The 17839-nt window shown below is 40.1% G+C and overlaps 2 protein-coding genes across 3 annotated transcripts; one reads left to right on the top strand and one right to left on the bottom strand.

The window, feature by feature from the left end:
* Window positions 1-226: 226 nt before the first annotated feature.
* On the bottom strand, window positions 227-10106 carry kif15 (kinesin family member 15). Its single transcript, XM_063909443.1, has 35 exons — window positions 9953-10106; window positions 9563-9593; window positions 9010-9196; window positions 8699-8775; window positions 8548-8585; window positions 8344-8441; window positions 8062-8241; window positions 7727-7936; window positions 7508-7633; window positions 6974-7096; window positions 6712-6859; window positions 6350-6429; window positions 6030-6239; window positions 5655-5832; window positions 5428-5563; window positions 4932-5073; window positions 4652-4819; window positions 4439-4567; window positions 4221-4326; window positions 3929-4094; window positions 3692-3842; window positions 3518-3603; window positions 3338-3416; window positions 3162-3248; window positions 2972-3076; window positions 2696-2818; window positions 2480-2617; window positions 2299-2394; window positions 2028-2192; window positions 1712-1815; window positions 1401-1467; window positions 1277-1314; window positions 1033-1165; window positions 533-664; window positions 227-432 (listed from the first exon to the last, which is right to left on the bottom strand). The coding sequence occupies exons 1-35, from the start codon at window positions 9969-9971 to the stop codon at window positions 358-360; spliced, it is 4131 nt and encodes a 1376-aa protein (XP_063765513.1). The 5' UTR covers window positions 9972-10106; the 3' UTR covers window positions 227-357.
* Window positions 10107-10842: 736 nt separating this feature from the next.
* Window positions 10843-17434, top strand: tacc3 (transforming, acidic coiled-coil containing protein 3). 2 transcript variants are annotated; one of them, XM_063909161.1, is made up of 17 exons: window positions 10843-10961; window positions 11962-12127; window positions 12576-12703; window positions 12789-12814; window positions 12902-14384; window positions 14493-14535; window positions 14635-14797; window positions 14980-15038; window positions 15134-15264; window positions 15434-15509; window positions 15631-15759; window positions 16283-16350; window positions 16435-16478; window positions 16569-16729; window positions 16839-16945; window positions 17028-17148; window positions 17242-17434. In XM_063909161.1, the coding sequence occupies exons 2-17, from the start codon at window positions 11963-11965 to the stop codon at window positions 17305-17307; spliced, it is 2970 nt and encodes a 989-aa protein (XP_063765231.1). In that variant the 5' UTR covers window positions 10843-10961; window position 11962; the 3' UTR covers window positions 17308-17434. The 2 variants fall into 2 exon arrangements, with proteins under 2 accessions (XP_063765231.1, XP_063765232.1); XM_063909162.1 differs by having other exon boundaries at window positions 10893-10961; window positions 14493-14544.
* Window positions 17435-17839: the final 405 nt, after the last annotated feature.

Here is a 17839-nt window from a genome sequence, read left to right as displayed (position 1 = left end):
ATTGAGATTAATTTCATCATTGTTAAAAATTCAATACCATCTGAGAAATGAGTCTATATTTACATTCATAGAAACCCACAGGGACAGTAGAAGCTGAACAAGTGGAAGTTATCACAGCTGATCTGTCCATGCTGCTGTAACAGCAGATCAATATAAAAGGTACAGTATGCCTCCAGGCAAAACCTTGCAAGAGATACATTAATATGAAAACATGTCATGAGCAAAATTATAACTGCATATACCTTCTTTTATTTTTTTATTACTTGAAACCATTACAACAAAATCAGTACAGTAAAAAAAATAATTAAAAAAAAGATGCAAATTCCTGTAATTTAAAACCATAAAAGAACCAGGGATTTAGGTCATCTCCAGTGGCAGACCTCCACCGTTGTCCCGCATTAAGATAAGCTCCGTTCTGAGTTTTTCATTTTCCTTCAAAACAAAAATAACAAAATGGATTAATCTGATGTTTTAACTGTATTCACGTGACCAAAGAGAGACATCCTATGATGACAGCAGAAATGCTAGTTACCTCTTGAAGTTTGGTGTTGTCCTTCTTTAGCTTCACCAGATATTCAATCCTCTGTTTGTGGTTCTTATGTCCGACAAGTTTTCCATTTTCCTCAGACAGCTGAACATTCTGCTTACGGAGAACCTCTTTCTCCTGTAAAACACAAGAAATTACAGCAAATATAATGAGAATGTTAGATACATTTTTCCCCCATTTTCGAATATTTTGCTACACTAAATAATTCATCAATCATTTTTTTTAAAGTTTCATTTGTAGGCCGTGATTATCAGAGTTAGGTTTAGCTGTTTTGAGATAAAGGAGTATAATTCTATACTTTCCACAAACTTGGCCTTAAATTAACTTTCTAGAGTAACAAATCACAGCCAGGAACTAATAGTTCTACAAGGGACAGATTTCAGCTTCTGACTATGTTACCAGTAGTCCATGTAATCATACTTGAAACATACATCACGCAGAATGTTCTTTAGTGAAAGATAAAACTCATCTACGCAGACTCTGACCTGGAATAGTTTCTCCTGGTCCTGTATCCTCTGGCTCAAATCTCTCAACTCTAGACAGCGGTTCCTCAGCTCATTGGTGAGCTCCTGGACGCAGGTTTGAGACTGGCCCAACAACAACTCCTGAGATTGCAGTCTTATTGAGAAAAAAAATGAGACAGAGCTCGTAAAATGTCAAGCATAAATAAAGGATGGTTATAACATGCATAACACTGATTTATATAGTGACTAAAGCACAGGTCCGTACCTTTTTTGAGTATCAGACAGCTGCTGCATTATGTTGCTCTGTTAATGAATGCGAGGAACACATTAAAATTAAAATCTGAGAATTCCATACAGAGATTAAACAAAACCAGCAGATAAATACAGACCTTATTTGCTCTCTCTTCCTGTAGCTCTTTAAGTATGGTTTTCTTGATGGAATCATTCAACTCATCACTGAAAAATGACAAGATAACAGTATTAATCTACAGTACTTGTGCCATTAACAACGGATGATATGATGCAGGGCAGTGTATGGCTGAATGACTGAATCAGAATCAGAATACCTTTAATAGTCCCACAGAGGGGAAATATGCATTGTTACAGCAGAAAGAGCCAAAGACAGCTTAATGTTACACCCAAGATACTACAAAAATATACATACAAGAGTCACACAATTGGACTGGAGTAATAAACTCACGCTTTATTTTTTCCATTGAGATTCAGCTGGTTCTCCTTGTTGTAGAACTGGTCAAGTAAAGCCTGGATCTCAATTCGGACCATCTCCTTCTCCGTCAGCTGCATCTGAGGACAGAACACATATATTTAATGGACCTCAAAGTCCATAAAACCATAACACTATTAAAGGTTTTTACTTCTATTTTTTATGTATATATTTAATGTAAGTGGAGAAAAAGACACTAAACTACTAAAGTCTGCTGTTACCTTGCTGAAGAAATACATCAGTCCAGTAAGAAATGGCTATAGATATATTAAACATTTGAACAAAGATATACCTTGAGCCTTTGGATCTCGTCATTCTTGGCCGCCCTTTCAGCGCCCAGCTCTGTTAAAAGTATCTCCATGGACATCATAGAGGAGCGTCGATTCTCCAGCTCCCTCTCCTGGCTCTCGAGTACCTGACTCAGGTCCCTGTTGAAACTCCATGGAGTGGAGGGTGTCTGAGAAACAGCAAAAGAGTATTAGTTAGTCTTACTGGAAGCTTGCCACAGATGTTTTATTTGTAAATGCAGAATTAAGCAGCAAACTACAGCAAGCAAGTCTTACCCGAGGTAAGGATTTAGGCGTCCCTGCCTGATCAACCAGAGGCTTGAAATTTACATTTCTGATCGTTCTCTCAACTGCCTCCTGCTGTTGTTGCAACTGGTACAAAAGTTCAGATTTTAGATTTGTTTGACCATAGTAGTTGTGTCTTTGCTCTGTGTTGAGAATATTTTGAGGAAGTTACCTTCTGCTGCAGATTCTGTATCATGATGTCCTTCTGGGCAGTTTGCTCCTGAAGGAGGCTGTTCTGCTCATCTAAGACCTTAGTGAGTCTCTCAACCTCCTCAGTGGCATAAACAACCTCCTCCTGCAACACCTCCACCTGAGGACAACCACATACGCTTTATCATCCCCTGCAGTAAATATACCAAACAAATCACACAAAAATGATCAAACATACCTCTATTTTGTTGGATGCCACCCGCCTCTCTATATGTTCTTTCAGGTCACAGGTTTCTGCCTGCATCTTAGAGTTTTGCCCCTGGAGATCCTCCCTTTCCAGGCAGGCAACATTGTACTTGGCCTGAAAGAGCAATGACATCATTATCATCAGCATGCTATGGCTGAGCAAACATTAAACATAACTACAACATGAAGAGCAATGAATAGGTAACGCAGCAAAACAGTCAAGTCATTCAAGACAAATAAAGGGTAAAATAGATGGAGGGGTAATTACTGTGATGTCTTTGATGTCTTCAGATAGGTGAACAATAGTCTGGTCCTTCTGGCTCAGCTCACTGCGCAGGTCTCTGGTTTGGTTAATCAGATCTACAACAACATCCTGCCAAAATACACAGGTAGGATTCAGAAGGGTAGCATTAAGCAATGGTATTACACTGGAGGGAATAAGAACAACTCAGGCTTACTTTGTCCTGTTCAGTCTTCTGTTCCAAGCCTTTTATCGTTTCATTGGCAGAGTTTGAATTTTGCTCAAGATCGACAATTTTTGACGCCTTCAAAACAAAAATCAGAAAACCAGGTTCAGCATATACTGCTTCATATATTTTATTTTGAAAACATGCATGCTGTTCTTAGGACTGACCTGCTGTTGATTCTGTACCGTCAGGTCTGAGACTTGCTTTCTCAGCTGTGTATTCTGCTCCATCGTTTCAATAAGTTCTCTGAAGGGAAACACCGAGGTTGCTTGTGTTAAAAAGAGTTATTTAAAACTGTTACAAGCATTAAGCAACTCTTAAAAGGAGAGAGCTGTGGACAAACTCACTTTGATGTGCTCTCTTTATTTTCTCTTAACTGGGAGATCAGGGTGCTTGTGTGCTCCTGCTCCATCTGCAGCGAACTATTCAGCTCCTACAGAAAAAAAACAAAAGAAAGTTTAGACAGAGATATTAGGGCCGAAAAATGACCATAGTTTAGATTTTTTTGAGAGTTTACTAACCGTGAGCTGTGCATTCAGTTGATCGTTCTCCTGCTGCCTGTCCTGCAGCTGCTGTTTGGCCTGGTCCGCATCAAACTTGGCCTCAGCTTGGAGCTGGTCAAATGAATCCTGCAGCGTCCGATGCTGCTCCAGAAGCTGCTCCCACTCCAGCCTGATAGAAAACACATTGTGATTGTGGTCACTTCAACCCATCAGATCAAGGAGGACATAGTGCAAAGGTATTAAACTAATGCTTACTGGACTTTGTCGAGTTGGAGCTGAGTGCTGATCAGACTGCTGGAGAGTTGAGCCGTCTCTCTCTGCTGCTCGCTCTGACCCTCTCTCAGCTCGTTCCTCACAGCGGCCAGTTCCTTGTCAGACGACTGCAGCACCAGGCGCAGATCACAGATCTCACTCCTCAGTACTGAAACCAGAGGTAACAAAGAATCATCACCTCCATCTGACATAAACTTCCAAATTTAACAGCAGTAAGCATTTAGGCCTGCGAAAGGGTGTTTAGAACAACACCAGAGGAGCATGAGATCCTTACCTTCTGCGGCCTGCTGTTCAGACTGAAGGCTCTGTTGCAGCTCGTTCACAGTTTCTTGTCGGTTGAGCTGATCTTTGTTCCTGTTAGCTCGCTCGGTTGAAAGCAGCTGCATAATTTGTAAAGGAAAAAAATGGGCATCATGTCAAACAGATATCATTTTTACACAGCCCGACATTTAAATGAAAAACTGTAAATGAAGAAAATGAGAAAAATTCTACCTCATCCTTGTGGTCAGACTCTTGTGACATCACAGTGATCTGCTCCTCAAGTTTTGCAATCTGCTGCAGCAGCTTGCTGTTCTTCAGCTCTTCCTCATTAAACTGTGTCTGGAAGTGGCTAGCTTGCTCCTGGTGAGGAATTAAAGAAAGTATGAGACAATGGAGGACTTAATGTGTTATACATACATTTACAGGTGTACCACACTTTCGTACCTGCACTTGACGCAGTTCCTCAGTCAGAGCCATCTCAGTCATGTCTGAAGGAGGCTGCTCTGTCCAGAGGTCGTCTGCGCTGTCGTCTGACCCATTCAGGTGCTCCGGACTGGAGAAAGGCACGAGACGAGTCCGCAGGTTGTATGCTTTGGTGGGCGTGGTGAGAATCTGGTGAATTCGATATTGAGGGTAAGCGGGATTGTCAGCAAGACAACAATAACATATGTTAAAAGAAAAGTTTGCCTCAGTGATCTAAATACAAATTCCCATGTCCACTCGCCTTTATGGTTTCAACATGAATTCTGTTCAGCTCAGACACCTCCTTTTTCTTGTAAGCGTTTGTGGCTTCTAAAATGTTTTCCAAATGCCTGTTGGACTTGTCGAGGTACCTTTTCTCAGACTCCAGCTGAGACATCTGTTTCCTAGAACACAAAGAACCATCCAAAAAACTAATTAATCTCTAATCTAAAGTTTCTTTATGAGAATTTTAACACAACGCATGAAAAAGTACAATACGGTCACCAAACAAACCCAGCTGACCAAAAAAGCTGTACTGGGCAAGGCTATTGTGATTGTTGATATTACATCCAGGGATGGATTGTCACTCCAAATTTATGAAGACAATTTATTTGAAGTATAAGTCAGTTTCAAATTAAAAACGTATGAACTCCTACATACATTTGCCCTTCTTTCACTGTGCAGACAGAGGTTATTGACAAAGAATGATGTCCATGAAAAGTGAGACGAACACGTGTGCCCTCAGTAAACATCCTTACTTGGTGACTTCTTTGTACTCCTCAAAGGCCTGAAGGACGCCTGTGAAGTCGTTCTGTTTCTGGAGCAGCTGAGCCTTCAGCTTCTCAATGGTAGCAGCCGAGGCACTGTCTGCAACCCTGGGTGTCGAAGCGGTTCCTGGAGTTGTGGAGCGACAAAAGTTCAGGAAAAGGATACAACATTTTAACTGGACCTGTTCTCTTATGATAGCAGCTGGTAATGATCTTACCCTCTGTAAGTCTTTCTGTCTCCGTAGCCCTGTGAAAATGATCTTCCAGATCAGCAGTCACTTGGGCTGCAGCCTCTTCAGCGTTCACCACTGACGGAAGAGAGCGCAGTTGACGGTTCTCCTCTCTGAGAGCGAAGTTCTCCGCTGTATATCGAGTCATCTTTGGGTGATGTTCAACCTAAAAGGGCAGCGATGTGAAAACAGTGTTAAAAAAATACAACATGTTTGGAATTAATGGCCATTATTTAGGAAAAAAATGAGTATAGAGGATCTACTAGAAAAAATCATATAAATATTCATGTTTTGTACATCCAAACCACATTCATACACATACAGAAATCGGCAGTGGGTAAGGCAGTGTTTGAGATTGTGTACCTGATCTCTCAGTATCTTTATCTCCTCTTTCAGCTGGTCAATCACAACCTGAGACTCCTTCTCTGAAATCAAGCCTGGTCCCGCCTTCAGTTTTTTCTCAAGGCGAAAGATGTGGTCCTCTCTGAACTTGACGATCATTCGGCTGGAATGGATGAACTTGTCTTTCTGAGTCCATGCCTCCTCAAGCTGGGCCACTTTCTTGAGCAGCATCTGAGTGTAGTCAAACATGTCTGTAAGTTTCATGCACCAAAAGTATTTCCTCACAGCAGCATCAATTCCAAAATTAAATAACCATCCGAAAAAAGTTATTATTTTCATACCCTCCTCTCCTCTTCGCACTTCTTCCAGAGACGAGCTGCAGCCGTAAACTTTGCTTTATATGCGACATCGGGTTGAATTTCTATGGAAGCATTTGATGGGAAAAGCACTTTTTTTTAATGAATTCATATTTGTTTACATTTGACATAATACTACAGTAGCCCAAATAGCTGTATATATATATATATATATATATATATATATATATATATATATATATATATATATATATATATATATATATATCAGTCACTTACATGTAATACATGTAAGTGACTGATCTTTTGAATATTTGCCAATTGTTTAAAGACAATGTTATTAGAGAGTGTTAGGGTTAACATATGTTGGGTCCTTGTGTTGTTACCTATGGGGAGTCCGGGTCCTCCTGGGACTACATCTTTCCCATAGTCCACTCCTGGAGAAGTTATTGCCTGTGCAAGCAGCTCCTTCAGCTTCTTCACCTCAGCTTGTAACTGCCTCACATTTCCCTGTGTGTCTTCATTGATGATGGCCTGAAAAAACAGAATAATTGCACAAGGATGAGATTATCATGCCCTTTTGGAAATAACCAGAACTGTAAGTCAACTTTGTTGTAATACATCAAGAATTGTGTTTAATGACAATACCTTATTCTTGATCAACTTTGCCCTCTGAGCAAACTGCAAAGTGGACAGCGTTTCTCCAAAACACTTGGAACCAGGATGAACATTGGCTATAATGTAGGTCTTTGCATTTCCTCCAAGAGAGTCCTGAAAACAACAATAACTGTTACAGAGAATATATTTTCAAATTATAAAGGTGCAATAACATCTTTTAGTGCAGTATTATAACATTTTATATTCTATTAAAGTGGAAATAATATGAATCAATGTGAAGGAAAATCAAATATTGGAAGTGCACAAGATTTAAAGTCTGTTTTAAATTTGAACCAATTCTCAATGCAACCCTTATTTATGAGAAAATATTTTCCAATTACGATTTTAGTAGAATCATCCCATCATATAAACTTGTATTTTACACAATAATTGCACTTGAGCCATGCTGCTGGAAACACAGTGCCATAACACTAGAGAAGTTGACTCCACATTGATACACAGAAATATAACAAGTACTGCACCAAAGACACACCAAAGGTATATCTAGTATTTAGAGCCACTCACCCTCAGCAAGAAGGTAAGTTTGGACTCTCTGTAGCAGATGTGACGGTTCTTCCCATTGGACACATCAACCAGGGCCATGATCACCTGACCAAGGCACATGAGGGATCGATTGATGCTGCTGGCCTCCTAAAACAGCAATGCAGGTATCAGGAGTTAGAAACAGCAGCAATCATAGTGTAGCACTTCCGGTTGAGACTGGATTCATGGACAAAGGTTCACCTTTAGTCTGGATCCTTCTGTGTTTGTGTCTTTCTGCCTCTCAGACCCTGCCAGGTCTACCAGGTTCAACTGAGACATTCGAATGTTCACCACTTCATTGATTGACTCTTTTGACTCCAACATCATGGTGAACACGGCGTGAGATCTGGAAGACTCTCTGTTCATGGAGGTGGAGGCCACTCGCCTGTTACGCCAGCCCGTAGACAGCACCTAAATGGTTTTAAACAAAAAGTATTGGCACCCACAATTTAATTATCAATTTCTTGTGATCTCAACTCAACAGCTATTATACACGACAATAACTTTTGGAGTCACAACATGCACAGAATGTTTACCTGGTAGGCTTCAGCAGCTGAGTTGACGAACTTCTCCACGGCTCCCTCAACAAACAAACCTTTCTTGATGTTTTCCCGGAGGAACAGGCTAGCTGAGGCTGTGTCCAGAAGGTCGTAAATTTGTTCATTGTAGATCTCAATAAAGGAACATTTGCAAAGGAAACTCTTGGACTTCCCAGACTTTTAGGAAAAAAAGAACGAACAAAGCAGTAAGGTTATTAGAAAGCAAAAATTAAATATTGGTTTACAAGACCTTCATGACAATGAAAACATATAGCTCACCCTTTCCACCTCTCTGTTGATGAGAAAAAACAGGTACTCAAAACATCGAGGAATAACGCCCCTTAATTCATCTGTAAAGTTGTCTAACTCAGATGGCCCTAGAGCAGAAAACAAAAAAAATTGTCATTGAAATGACTCTCTAGCTGGACGTAAAAGAACATGTAGATATTATATGTACATGTAAATTATATATTGAATTCTCACCAAGCATGGTGAATGTTTTTCCTGAGCCTGTTTGTCCGCTGCAGAAGCAAAAGAGAAATTGATAAGGGATTAAATGTAACACAGGAAGCCCAACACCACAAAGTGCTGTAAACTATGTTATTTTTACTTAATATAAACCAAAACCACTTACTAGGCAAAAATAGTTCCATTGTATCCATTTACGCAAGACTCAACAATATTCTTGGCCACGCTGGAGAATACAGACTCCTGTTAAAGAATGACCCAAAGATTATGCACACACACTTGATGAGTCATACTTGCTTAATCCTACTAGAATTGCATTTATTTGGCATATAAATTGATCATAATAATAATTGTTAATAATAAAAAATACATGTTATTTATATGGTGCTTTTCCTGGTGCTCAAAGCGCTAATGGCAGCCCTACATTCCCAGTTGACAAACTAAGTATGTTGTTATATAAAAACTGTATGTCCCAACCTGAGATATGTCCACGTCAGCAACATGATCATAAGTGAAGGTTCGTGGTTCTGGTTTTGATAGCAGGCGGATGGTTTTGGGTGAGGTAACTGTGAGACAAAGCTTCTGGTCTCCATCTGTGGTCAGCCCAGTACTATGGGTCAAAGGTCTTACTCGCACAAACACTTTGATGGAATCCCCGTCACCGCTGTAGGACCAGAAATAAGATTAAACCTTCAACAGCATAAGATGAAGTAGTTTAAATGACAAACATGTTAATATACAAGTCAGTGAAACGCAACACAAATCCAGTAGTTATTTATCCAGACGTCACATTAAAGCACTGACAAAGAACATTTTACAGCAGTTACTACTTTTACTATTAAGTAGAAGTATTACAAAGTATATACTATATTTGCCATTCAAAACATTACAAAAGCAACAAACACAGGGATGTTGACATATGTGTCTGCTGAAGATGCTTTCACTCTATATCTTTATAAAACAAATATTTGTTTGATGCCTTATTAATGCTTTGAATGAACCAAGCAAAGTGTCCTTAAAGGTACATTACCTGGCAACAAGTTGGGAGGAATCGCCAGATCCTGTGAAGTTAAACAAAATGACAAGGTTGTTAACTTTTGTTTAATGAATGTTTGGCTTCCTAGCTCTGTATAAATAGTGTATATACTGTGCGCTAGGGTAAACATTTTGGTTATACAGTTTAATGTAAAAACACAACAACTTCACAGTGACGAAAGCCATGTTAAAGGTTATTGTGTTGGCTGCATGTTAAAAATGGCTATATGTAACTATTTTAGCTTTAAAGCGAGTTAGCAAAGTCATGCTAGCAGTCGCGTATGTGGACATCTTACTTGCTAAGGTTACCAAACATTGCGACATTTAGCAAAAACTATTTAGCAGTTAGTTTGCAAATCTAATAAATATATCTTTGGTGCGCTACCTTTTACAATGGAATTCATTGTTGACGACGATTTATTCGCTGCTATGATGTCAAATACAACGCTACGTCCTTCATAGCACAGTCCGACGGAAGAGTACGAGGTTGTTTACATCCTTCGAAATTGGCGGGCAGGTTTGCCTCGATTTCTTCTTCGTTGGTTTTCAGAGGCAGTTGCTATCCAATTCTTCTTCTCTTTGGAGGTCGTCTACAAACAAGCGTGAGCTGCGTGACAGGTGCATACCGCCCCCTGTTGTAGCAGAGTGAAACATCATGGCTTTTGTTTTCTTTTTGAAGAATTTAAAGATCAGAATAAGGGCTATCAATTTACAGAGCTGTCTCTTTCGCTGATCTTTACTCTCCCAAAAAACATAAAGACACTTTAATACAGACTTACAAGGGAGGAAGACATCTTCACATCACCATGACTTGGCTATTTCAAGTAAAACGTGCCGGGGCAAATGAAATAATAATGTATTAAATACACCCTACATTTTGTATGGCACACAAAGCATCAGTCAATCATTATGCAGTGTCATGTATGTATTCAACAGGGATGTCAGTTTATAGCCCTATTACAGGTGTATGCCTTTGTGTTTGGAATATATGCATTGACACTAAATACATCAACCATTAAAGCATTTCGAAGAACAGCAATTATCAAGAAGCCAGTTTTCAGGAGTGTCGATAACTTTTACATTTCCTCAGTTAGTCAGTTCTGTTTGAGTTTTTAGTTGTCATAACAATTCTCTTGCCATGTCTTTTATCCCTGCGGTTTCCATTGGGCGCAGCCGTCGTCTGGATCATATCCGCTCTTCAGTGCAATTGGCTGCATAACCAGGAAGTGCGTTTCCTTTGAGTGATTCTGCCAATTTCATTGGTACATTTCGCTTTTAAAATCCAAACGGTTTTCGCCCAGGGAAGGAGAGGGGTTTTCAAAAACGACCCAGTTGATCTCGAATGTGTTGAAGAAAGACGTTTGTGATTTCGGCCAAGTGCTACTGTTTTTAAGGTACGAATGTTGAGTATAATTTCATAACATAGCATCTTACTGCTTGATCTGTTGTGTGATCCTTAGTTTCCCTCCGCTTTACGTTAACTGTTGGTAAGTTTTATCATTAGACCGCAACTAGAACTGTGTTAACAGTTAACGTTAGCTTAGCTTATACAGCTTTTGTCGCTAATTTACTGTCAACGCTTGCGTTAGATCTCTCCGTAATTGATCAAATGATGGCAGTTATCTAGGTTAATGTTGATGCGTTGCCGTTAATTAAAACCAGCAGTAGTTACTTTAGTCATTTCTAATGTTGTTGGACATTATAGATAACAAGCTGTCGGCGTTGAGTCGCACTATACCGTTACCTGTTGTCCGATTACATGCAGTGTTGAACGCTAAATCTGTGTAACGGATGGTAGAAGTCCTGGATGTATGTTAATTTTGGCAGCAGGTCCAAAAAAGGACAAAGATGTGATTAACTTGCGTTTGAAATGTGTGTATAGCAACATTTTGAAGACTGTTTATAGCTGACAAAGCACCACACAGTTATTGAAATCATCAAAGTCAGTTTAAAACAACTTGCCAAATTAACTTAAAATGTTTCACTGAGATAAAGTCATTCCCTTCATTTTGTATTTCATTGTAAAACCAGAATTCCTTCTGTTTTTTTTTTTAAAGCATAACTGTTCAATCTTTTCAAAGCTGATTTTAATACATTAATATAACAAAATACGTTACATATTTTTTAATTAGGTCATGTGGCTATGCTGAACTGCACTTTTATATAGTGCAATTTATAGTTAAATTAACCTGTTAGTGCTCTCTGGTGGACACTTTATGTAATGGCAGTGCTGTGACACATTTGACGTGTTATCTGTTGTTACCTTTTCACTTTTAGAGAAGGAATCTGAATGTCTTATCAACGGAGTGCAGCTTTCATGATGACGCCTCCCTCAGAGTTCCACCAGATCACTCTTGGCCCCATAACTTACAATTTGTCCCTCTGCTATTACAGGATGAGTTCTGTTGACGTGAATGATGAGAATCGCGGGGTCTGCCCTGGAGGAAAGAACAACACCTCTATTAACGACATATTTGCTCTGGATCAGCCAACTGGGAGGCCCTCTATCCTGCGACAGACAGAGAACCTGCCCAGCAAGACTGTGCCAAAGGCGGCTAAGGTACAGAACCACCCTGCTGTTTTTTTTATGTCCTGTCGCCATTTTTATCTTGATTCTTTTAACGCACTTTTTTCATGACACCAGGAGGAAAATGATGTATACACTTGGCTCTTGTTAACCTAAAGTGATGGATGGAGAGATTAATACCTGCTTGTTAATATTTGTCTGCTTTTTTTTGTTTCTTTGACAAATAACAATTGAATGCCCCATTGTATTTACAGCATAGCTCTACACATCTTTACACAGACTGTGATCAAATGGAAAAACGTGTCTGTTGGTGGTCAAAGCTGAAAGACAGTTTTTTTTGCATGCATTTGTGAAGTCCACTAACATTTGTTGCATACACTTATGGGGAAATGGCAATTTATTTATTTCCTGTTCCTCTTTTCAGAATATAATTTTGTATCTAGGATATACCTAAGATCCTAATCAAATTACTTGTGTGCAGGTTTGTTTTCAGACTCCAAGAAGAGACCCTCTGACTAAAAGACTTGTATCTCCATCCAAATCTCTTAAGATGACAAGTTTAGATGAGTGTACCAAAGCAATCGAGTCCTTACATTTGGGTCCAATAAAGTAAGTAACATTTCTGATACACCACTATTCTTCCAGATAAATGTGTGCTGCCTTTTAATTAACCAACTCTGTTCTGTCTTTATAGTTCTTTACATGATGAACCCAAACAAGGTAAATCATCATGCATCATTAAGGTATTTTCCCTGAATGTCTCTAAAGGCTGCAAAAATGATGAAGATCTTCTTGAATTTTCCACAGAAGTATCATCCTTTCCTGATGATGACATCCCCATACAAAGCAAAGGAGGCTATCAACTGGATTTTGAAAACCTTGATGCTATCGATCCATTTCTGGGTTCTATTAAGATGGTCCTCTCTCCCGTGATGCCTGCTTTTAATAACCCTTCCACAGAGTCTCCAAATACAAAAACGGAGAATATCGCAGAGCAACCCACCCGAATGAAATCTGCTCTAGATGAGACGCTTCCCTTAACCCAATCTGTGGAAAACTCACTGGTTGACACCTCCTACAACATCAGCTCCACAGACAGTAGTGTGGTCACAGTGTTGAAGGTCCTTACAATGGAAGAACAAGATTCATGCACTGCCACACCTGATGAAAAACAGCCGTCTCTAAATGTCACTCAAGACTGTTTTTCAGGCAGTTTTGTGGAAGATGCTCCACTGCCGACGAAAGGTTCTTATTCTTTTGATTTTGACAACCTTGATGAGGTCAATCCTTTCGAAACGGGGGGCTCTAAAATTCCGAATTCCCCTTTCCTTGGGATAGAGGTGGCCGACACAAACCCATCAGTTGCAGAGATGATGGAAAATGAATCCACAAAAGCTCAAGATGTTCAGCCTGAGATGAAACCAATAGCTGCAGTGGACCCAATCACAACTAATGCTGTCGAGCCTACAGCTGCTGACTCCATGTCCCAGCCAGCAGCCAACTCACTGGTTGACACCTCCTCCAACATCAGCTCCACTGAGAGCAGCGTGGTGACAGTGTTGAAGCTCCCTGCAATGGAAGAACAAGATTCATGCACTGCTGCACCTGATGAAAAACAACCATCTTTAAATGTCACTCAAGACTATTCTTCAGGCAGTTTTGTGGAAGATGCTCCACTGCCAACGAAGGGTGCTTATTCTTTTGACTTTGACAACCTTGATGAGGTCAATCCTTTCCAAACAGGTGGCTCCAAAATTCCAAATTCCCCTGCCCTTGGGAGAGAGGTGGCAGACACAAACCCACATGAATCCACAAAAGCTCAAGATGTTCAGCCTGAGATGAAACCAATAGCTGCAGTGGACCCAATCACAACTAATGCTCCTAAAACGCCAGCTGCTGAATCCACATCCCAGCCAGCTGATGCCCATACCCAGGAAGGAGCAGTCAAACTTGAGTTCAATTTTGACGATGGCAGAGAGGTCAAACGGAAACCACCACCCAAGAAATTTGGCAAAAGGCCTGGTCTCAAACCTAAAGAGGGAAAGCCAGAATGTGCCGTGAAACCACCAAAAGAAACTCCAGTGACGCCTGGTGCCAGTGATGCTGATGTTCCACTCTCCAAAGGCTCTTACTCAGTTGACTTGGCCAAGTTTGATGACCCAAACTTCAATCCCTTTGGCACAAAAGCAAGCATGGCCAACTCGCCAAAGTGTAGCAAGAAGTCTGACCCTGTGCTCACAGAAAATCTGATTCCAGAGACAGCGGAGAAGGAAGCAGTGTCATTAGAATGGTATGTTTTTCTTCTTTATCAGAGTGTATTCATTTATTTATTTGAAGCAAATTCTTCACTTACTAGGATAACTTTATTTCACTAAGTTTGTATGCTTTTGCCCTCTAGTGCTGGAGAGAGTGTCCCAGCTGCAGAAAACTTCCCTGGAGCAGTAAGAGATGTAATGCAGTTTGATGCTATTTTTATCCATTTTGCATTCTCTCGTTTGAATCTTTTTAAAGACATGCATTTTATTTTTGTGAAATTACAGCATGCTAAAGACAAGGCGGCTCCTGATCATGACTTGGGATCTCAACTCGAAGTTCAACGTCCCACTGAGAGTCTTCCTGAACTTTTTGAAATGTTTCCACCTGAGCAGAAGACACAGACTGCCGAGTCAGAATTCAATGAGGAGTTTGTTCCAGGAACTACGTGTAAGTAAACATTGGACTCTATTTTGTTCGGTTTCCACAAGGATCCCCAAATGTTTCCTTTGCCTTCACCTGGACTTTTAGTTTGTTTGTAATAACAAATAATAACAGGAAAAGGTGTTTTTCAGCATCACATAAATAAATGTAAAGCTTGTTTGACTGTATCCTATCCTCTATATCTGTAGTCATGGCCAATGACTTTGATGGACAAATGGATTACCTTGAACAGTTTGGGTCCAGCAGTGTAAGTACTCTCTTTACATATTCAGAATGACACCCTTTTCTTATTATCAGTGCATGACCTGAATGAACTTAAATGTTTGTTTATTTTGTCAACAGTTCAAGGAATCTGCATTGAGGAAACAATCCTTGTACCTTAAATTCGACCCCCTCCTGAGAGAGAGCCCCAAGAAGTGCGCAGGCCCGGTCGCTCAGGCCCCCGTGCCTCTCCCTGCTGCCTTTGTTTCACGGTATGACGTACTTCTGTTTCCACTCACTCTGATTACTGCTGTCACTGAACGTTAGGGCTGAATTGGTTCCGCTTTGGACATCTGTTCAACAAAAAGAGATTTGTCTTAAATGTAACCACTTTGACAAGTAAGGTTGTTTTTTGTTTTTTTTTCCTTCTCCCAAACTCAGGCTTGAAAATTCACAGATGGTAGAAAAGTATGCAAGCGGAACACAAAGGGATGATTTCAAACTGTTTGATGCTTCAGTAAGTAACTGTAAAAATGTAACCACTCACTGTGCATGGCAATGTTTCTTAAAAATAACTGTGGAAACGACATTCAATGCTTCTCCTATCCTGATTTATTCACACTGGAACTGTTGTCTAGACTTCCCCAATCCTCGCGGACCTCGTCCCTCCTTTCTTCCAGCCAGAAAACACAGAGGAGGCCATTATTGAAGTGCTGAGGTACAGTCAGCAGGACATGGACGCAGCCATCGCCAGAGTCCAGGCACAAGTATGTCCTGCTCAGTGTTTGTTCATTTTTACAAATAACAGCCACGGAAGAAGTTTTCCATTTGAAATCCCCTTTTTTGTTTGCGTCTTTGTGAATACAAAACCAGGAAATACAAAAACTACCTTGATTTTACATGATACTTTCAGTGGTTTTCCAAACAATCCCCAGAGCAGTTTAAAGGAATCTCATTCAACCAGAGCAACAACAGAGCGTTCCGTATTCAACACAAGCCAAGTAGAGAAATGTATAACCGGCAATCGTCAGTGATTGTGCCATTTACAAGGGTTTTTTGTATTCTTTCATCCTTTACTGAGATACATTCAAAAGAGCGATAATCTCTTTTTTAATGATTCCTCCATTAGGCACAGTATTTGAAACCCAAATTTGCTAGGCTTTAAGCTCCCAAATTAAAAAATAAATGGTTGTTTCTATAAACTTTATATTTTACTACACAATCAAAGGTATGCTTGTTTGAATAAATGTACCTTAAAAGTCCACCCTTGATTTTCTTTTCTTCAAATAGGCAAAGGAAACGGAGGATCAATGGAGTGCAAAATATAAAAGGATACTTGACGATGGGCAAGAAATGAGGTAAGCTCGTTTTGTTAATATTTTAATGTCTCGTTTCAATTATTTTTAAGGAAATTTGACAACCTTTTCATTTTTATTCGACAGGAAAATAATGGCAGAGTATGAGCTCATGATTGCTAAAATGATGGGTGAGTTATTATACGTTATGTACATGGCTCAGTTTTAAGTATTTAGGATGTAATGGTGTTATGAGAGCTTTTTAACTTTCTGGTTTTCAGCTGATCAAGAGAAAGAGAGGGAGGTGGCCCAGGCGAAGCTCACTGGGGCTCTGCTGGAAAAGGAGCAGATCTCCAGTGACCTGAACACTATGGAGAGATCGTGCTCGGACCTTTTCAAGAGACTGGACAAGTACAAGGATGTTATTGAAGGCTACAAAAAGGTTAAAAAACAACACTCGCCCTGATATAATCCACAATTTCATGACGTAGTTTAAACAAATAGCAGCGGCAATATAGTTTGGTAACATGTTTCCTGTGGCCGTTCTGCAGAATGAAGAGACTCTGAAAGCCTGTGCTCAGGACTATCTGACCCGGATCAAAAAGGAGGAGCAGCGCTACCAGACCCTTAAAGCCCATGCTGAGGAGAAGATTGGCCAGTAAGAAACCTTACTATACTGTGTTGAAAGTGTAAAATGCAAAACGTGCAGCGTTTAACTGACTTCTGTTGTCCTTCTCCAGAGCAAACGGGGAGATTGCCGAGGTTCGGTCTAAGAACAAGTCTGAGATATCTGCACTCCAAGCCCAGCTGCGACGGGAGCAGCTGAAGGTGCAGTCCCTGGAGAAGAGCCTGGACCAGAAGGTCAAAGAAGATGAACATTGCATAGTAATTGTTTGCAGTTTTATTGAAGATCAAATATTGTATTAATTTTTGCCTTTTTTTTTTTAATTGTAGGAAAAGGAGGCAGAAGAGCTCACCAAACTTTGTGATGAGCTTATCAGCAAAGTCCAGAAGGGTTGAGCTAATTTGTAAATTGTGTATATTTTAACGCTTTCCTGTTTCTGTTCTTCATTTGTTGCTGTTTTATGTTTGTCTTTTTCAATGTTAGTAAAGTACTGTAAAAGTTAATAAAGATGATTACAGTAAATGATGATTTAATCTTTAATAACGATGTTTTAATGACTTTTATAGTTTACTTTTTCTTCTTTCTGCATGATTTCAAACCGCTAGGGGGCAGCATTGCCTTCATAATGGGTTGTGGGTTAATGGGTTTTGGACTTAATTTTTTATTCACGGGTAAGGAAGTAACATGGCCTATAACAAAAGTGATGTTCTGTGCAAAACCTTTACTTTAGACCCACAGAGTGATTCAGTGCACTCACTCCTAACCTGTCTGGAGCCAAAGCTCATCCCCGTCCTGTAGTGCTTACAACAAAACAGGCGCTCACCTGATACAATGCTCCCCTTCTTCCCTGAGCAAGCGCAGGGTCCTGTCACATCACTCCCAGAGGCAGGACAATGCACTTCCTAAATGGTGAAAGGAAATCCTACC

Source organism: Eleginops maclovinus, chromosome 19 (genome assembly GCF_036324505.1).
Source record: "Eleginops maclovinus isolate JMC-PN-2008 ecotype Puerto Natales chromosome 19, JC_Emac_rtc_rv5, whole genome shotgun sequence".
Classification (NCBI taxonomy): Eukaryota; Metazoa; Chordata; class Actinopteri; order Perciformes; family Eleginopidae; genus Eleginops; species Eleginops maclovinus.
Note: the sequence above shows the minus strand (reverse complement) of the source record. Positions and strands in the feature narration are given on the sequence as shown.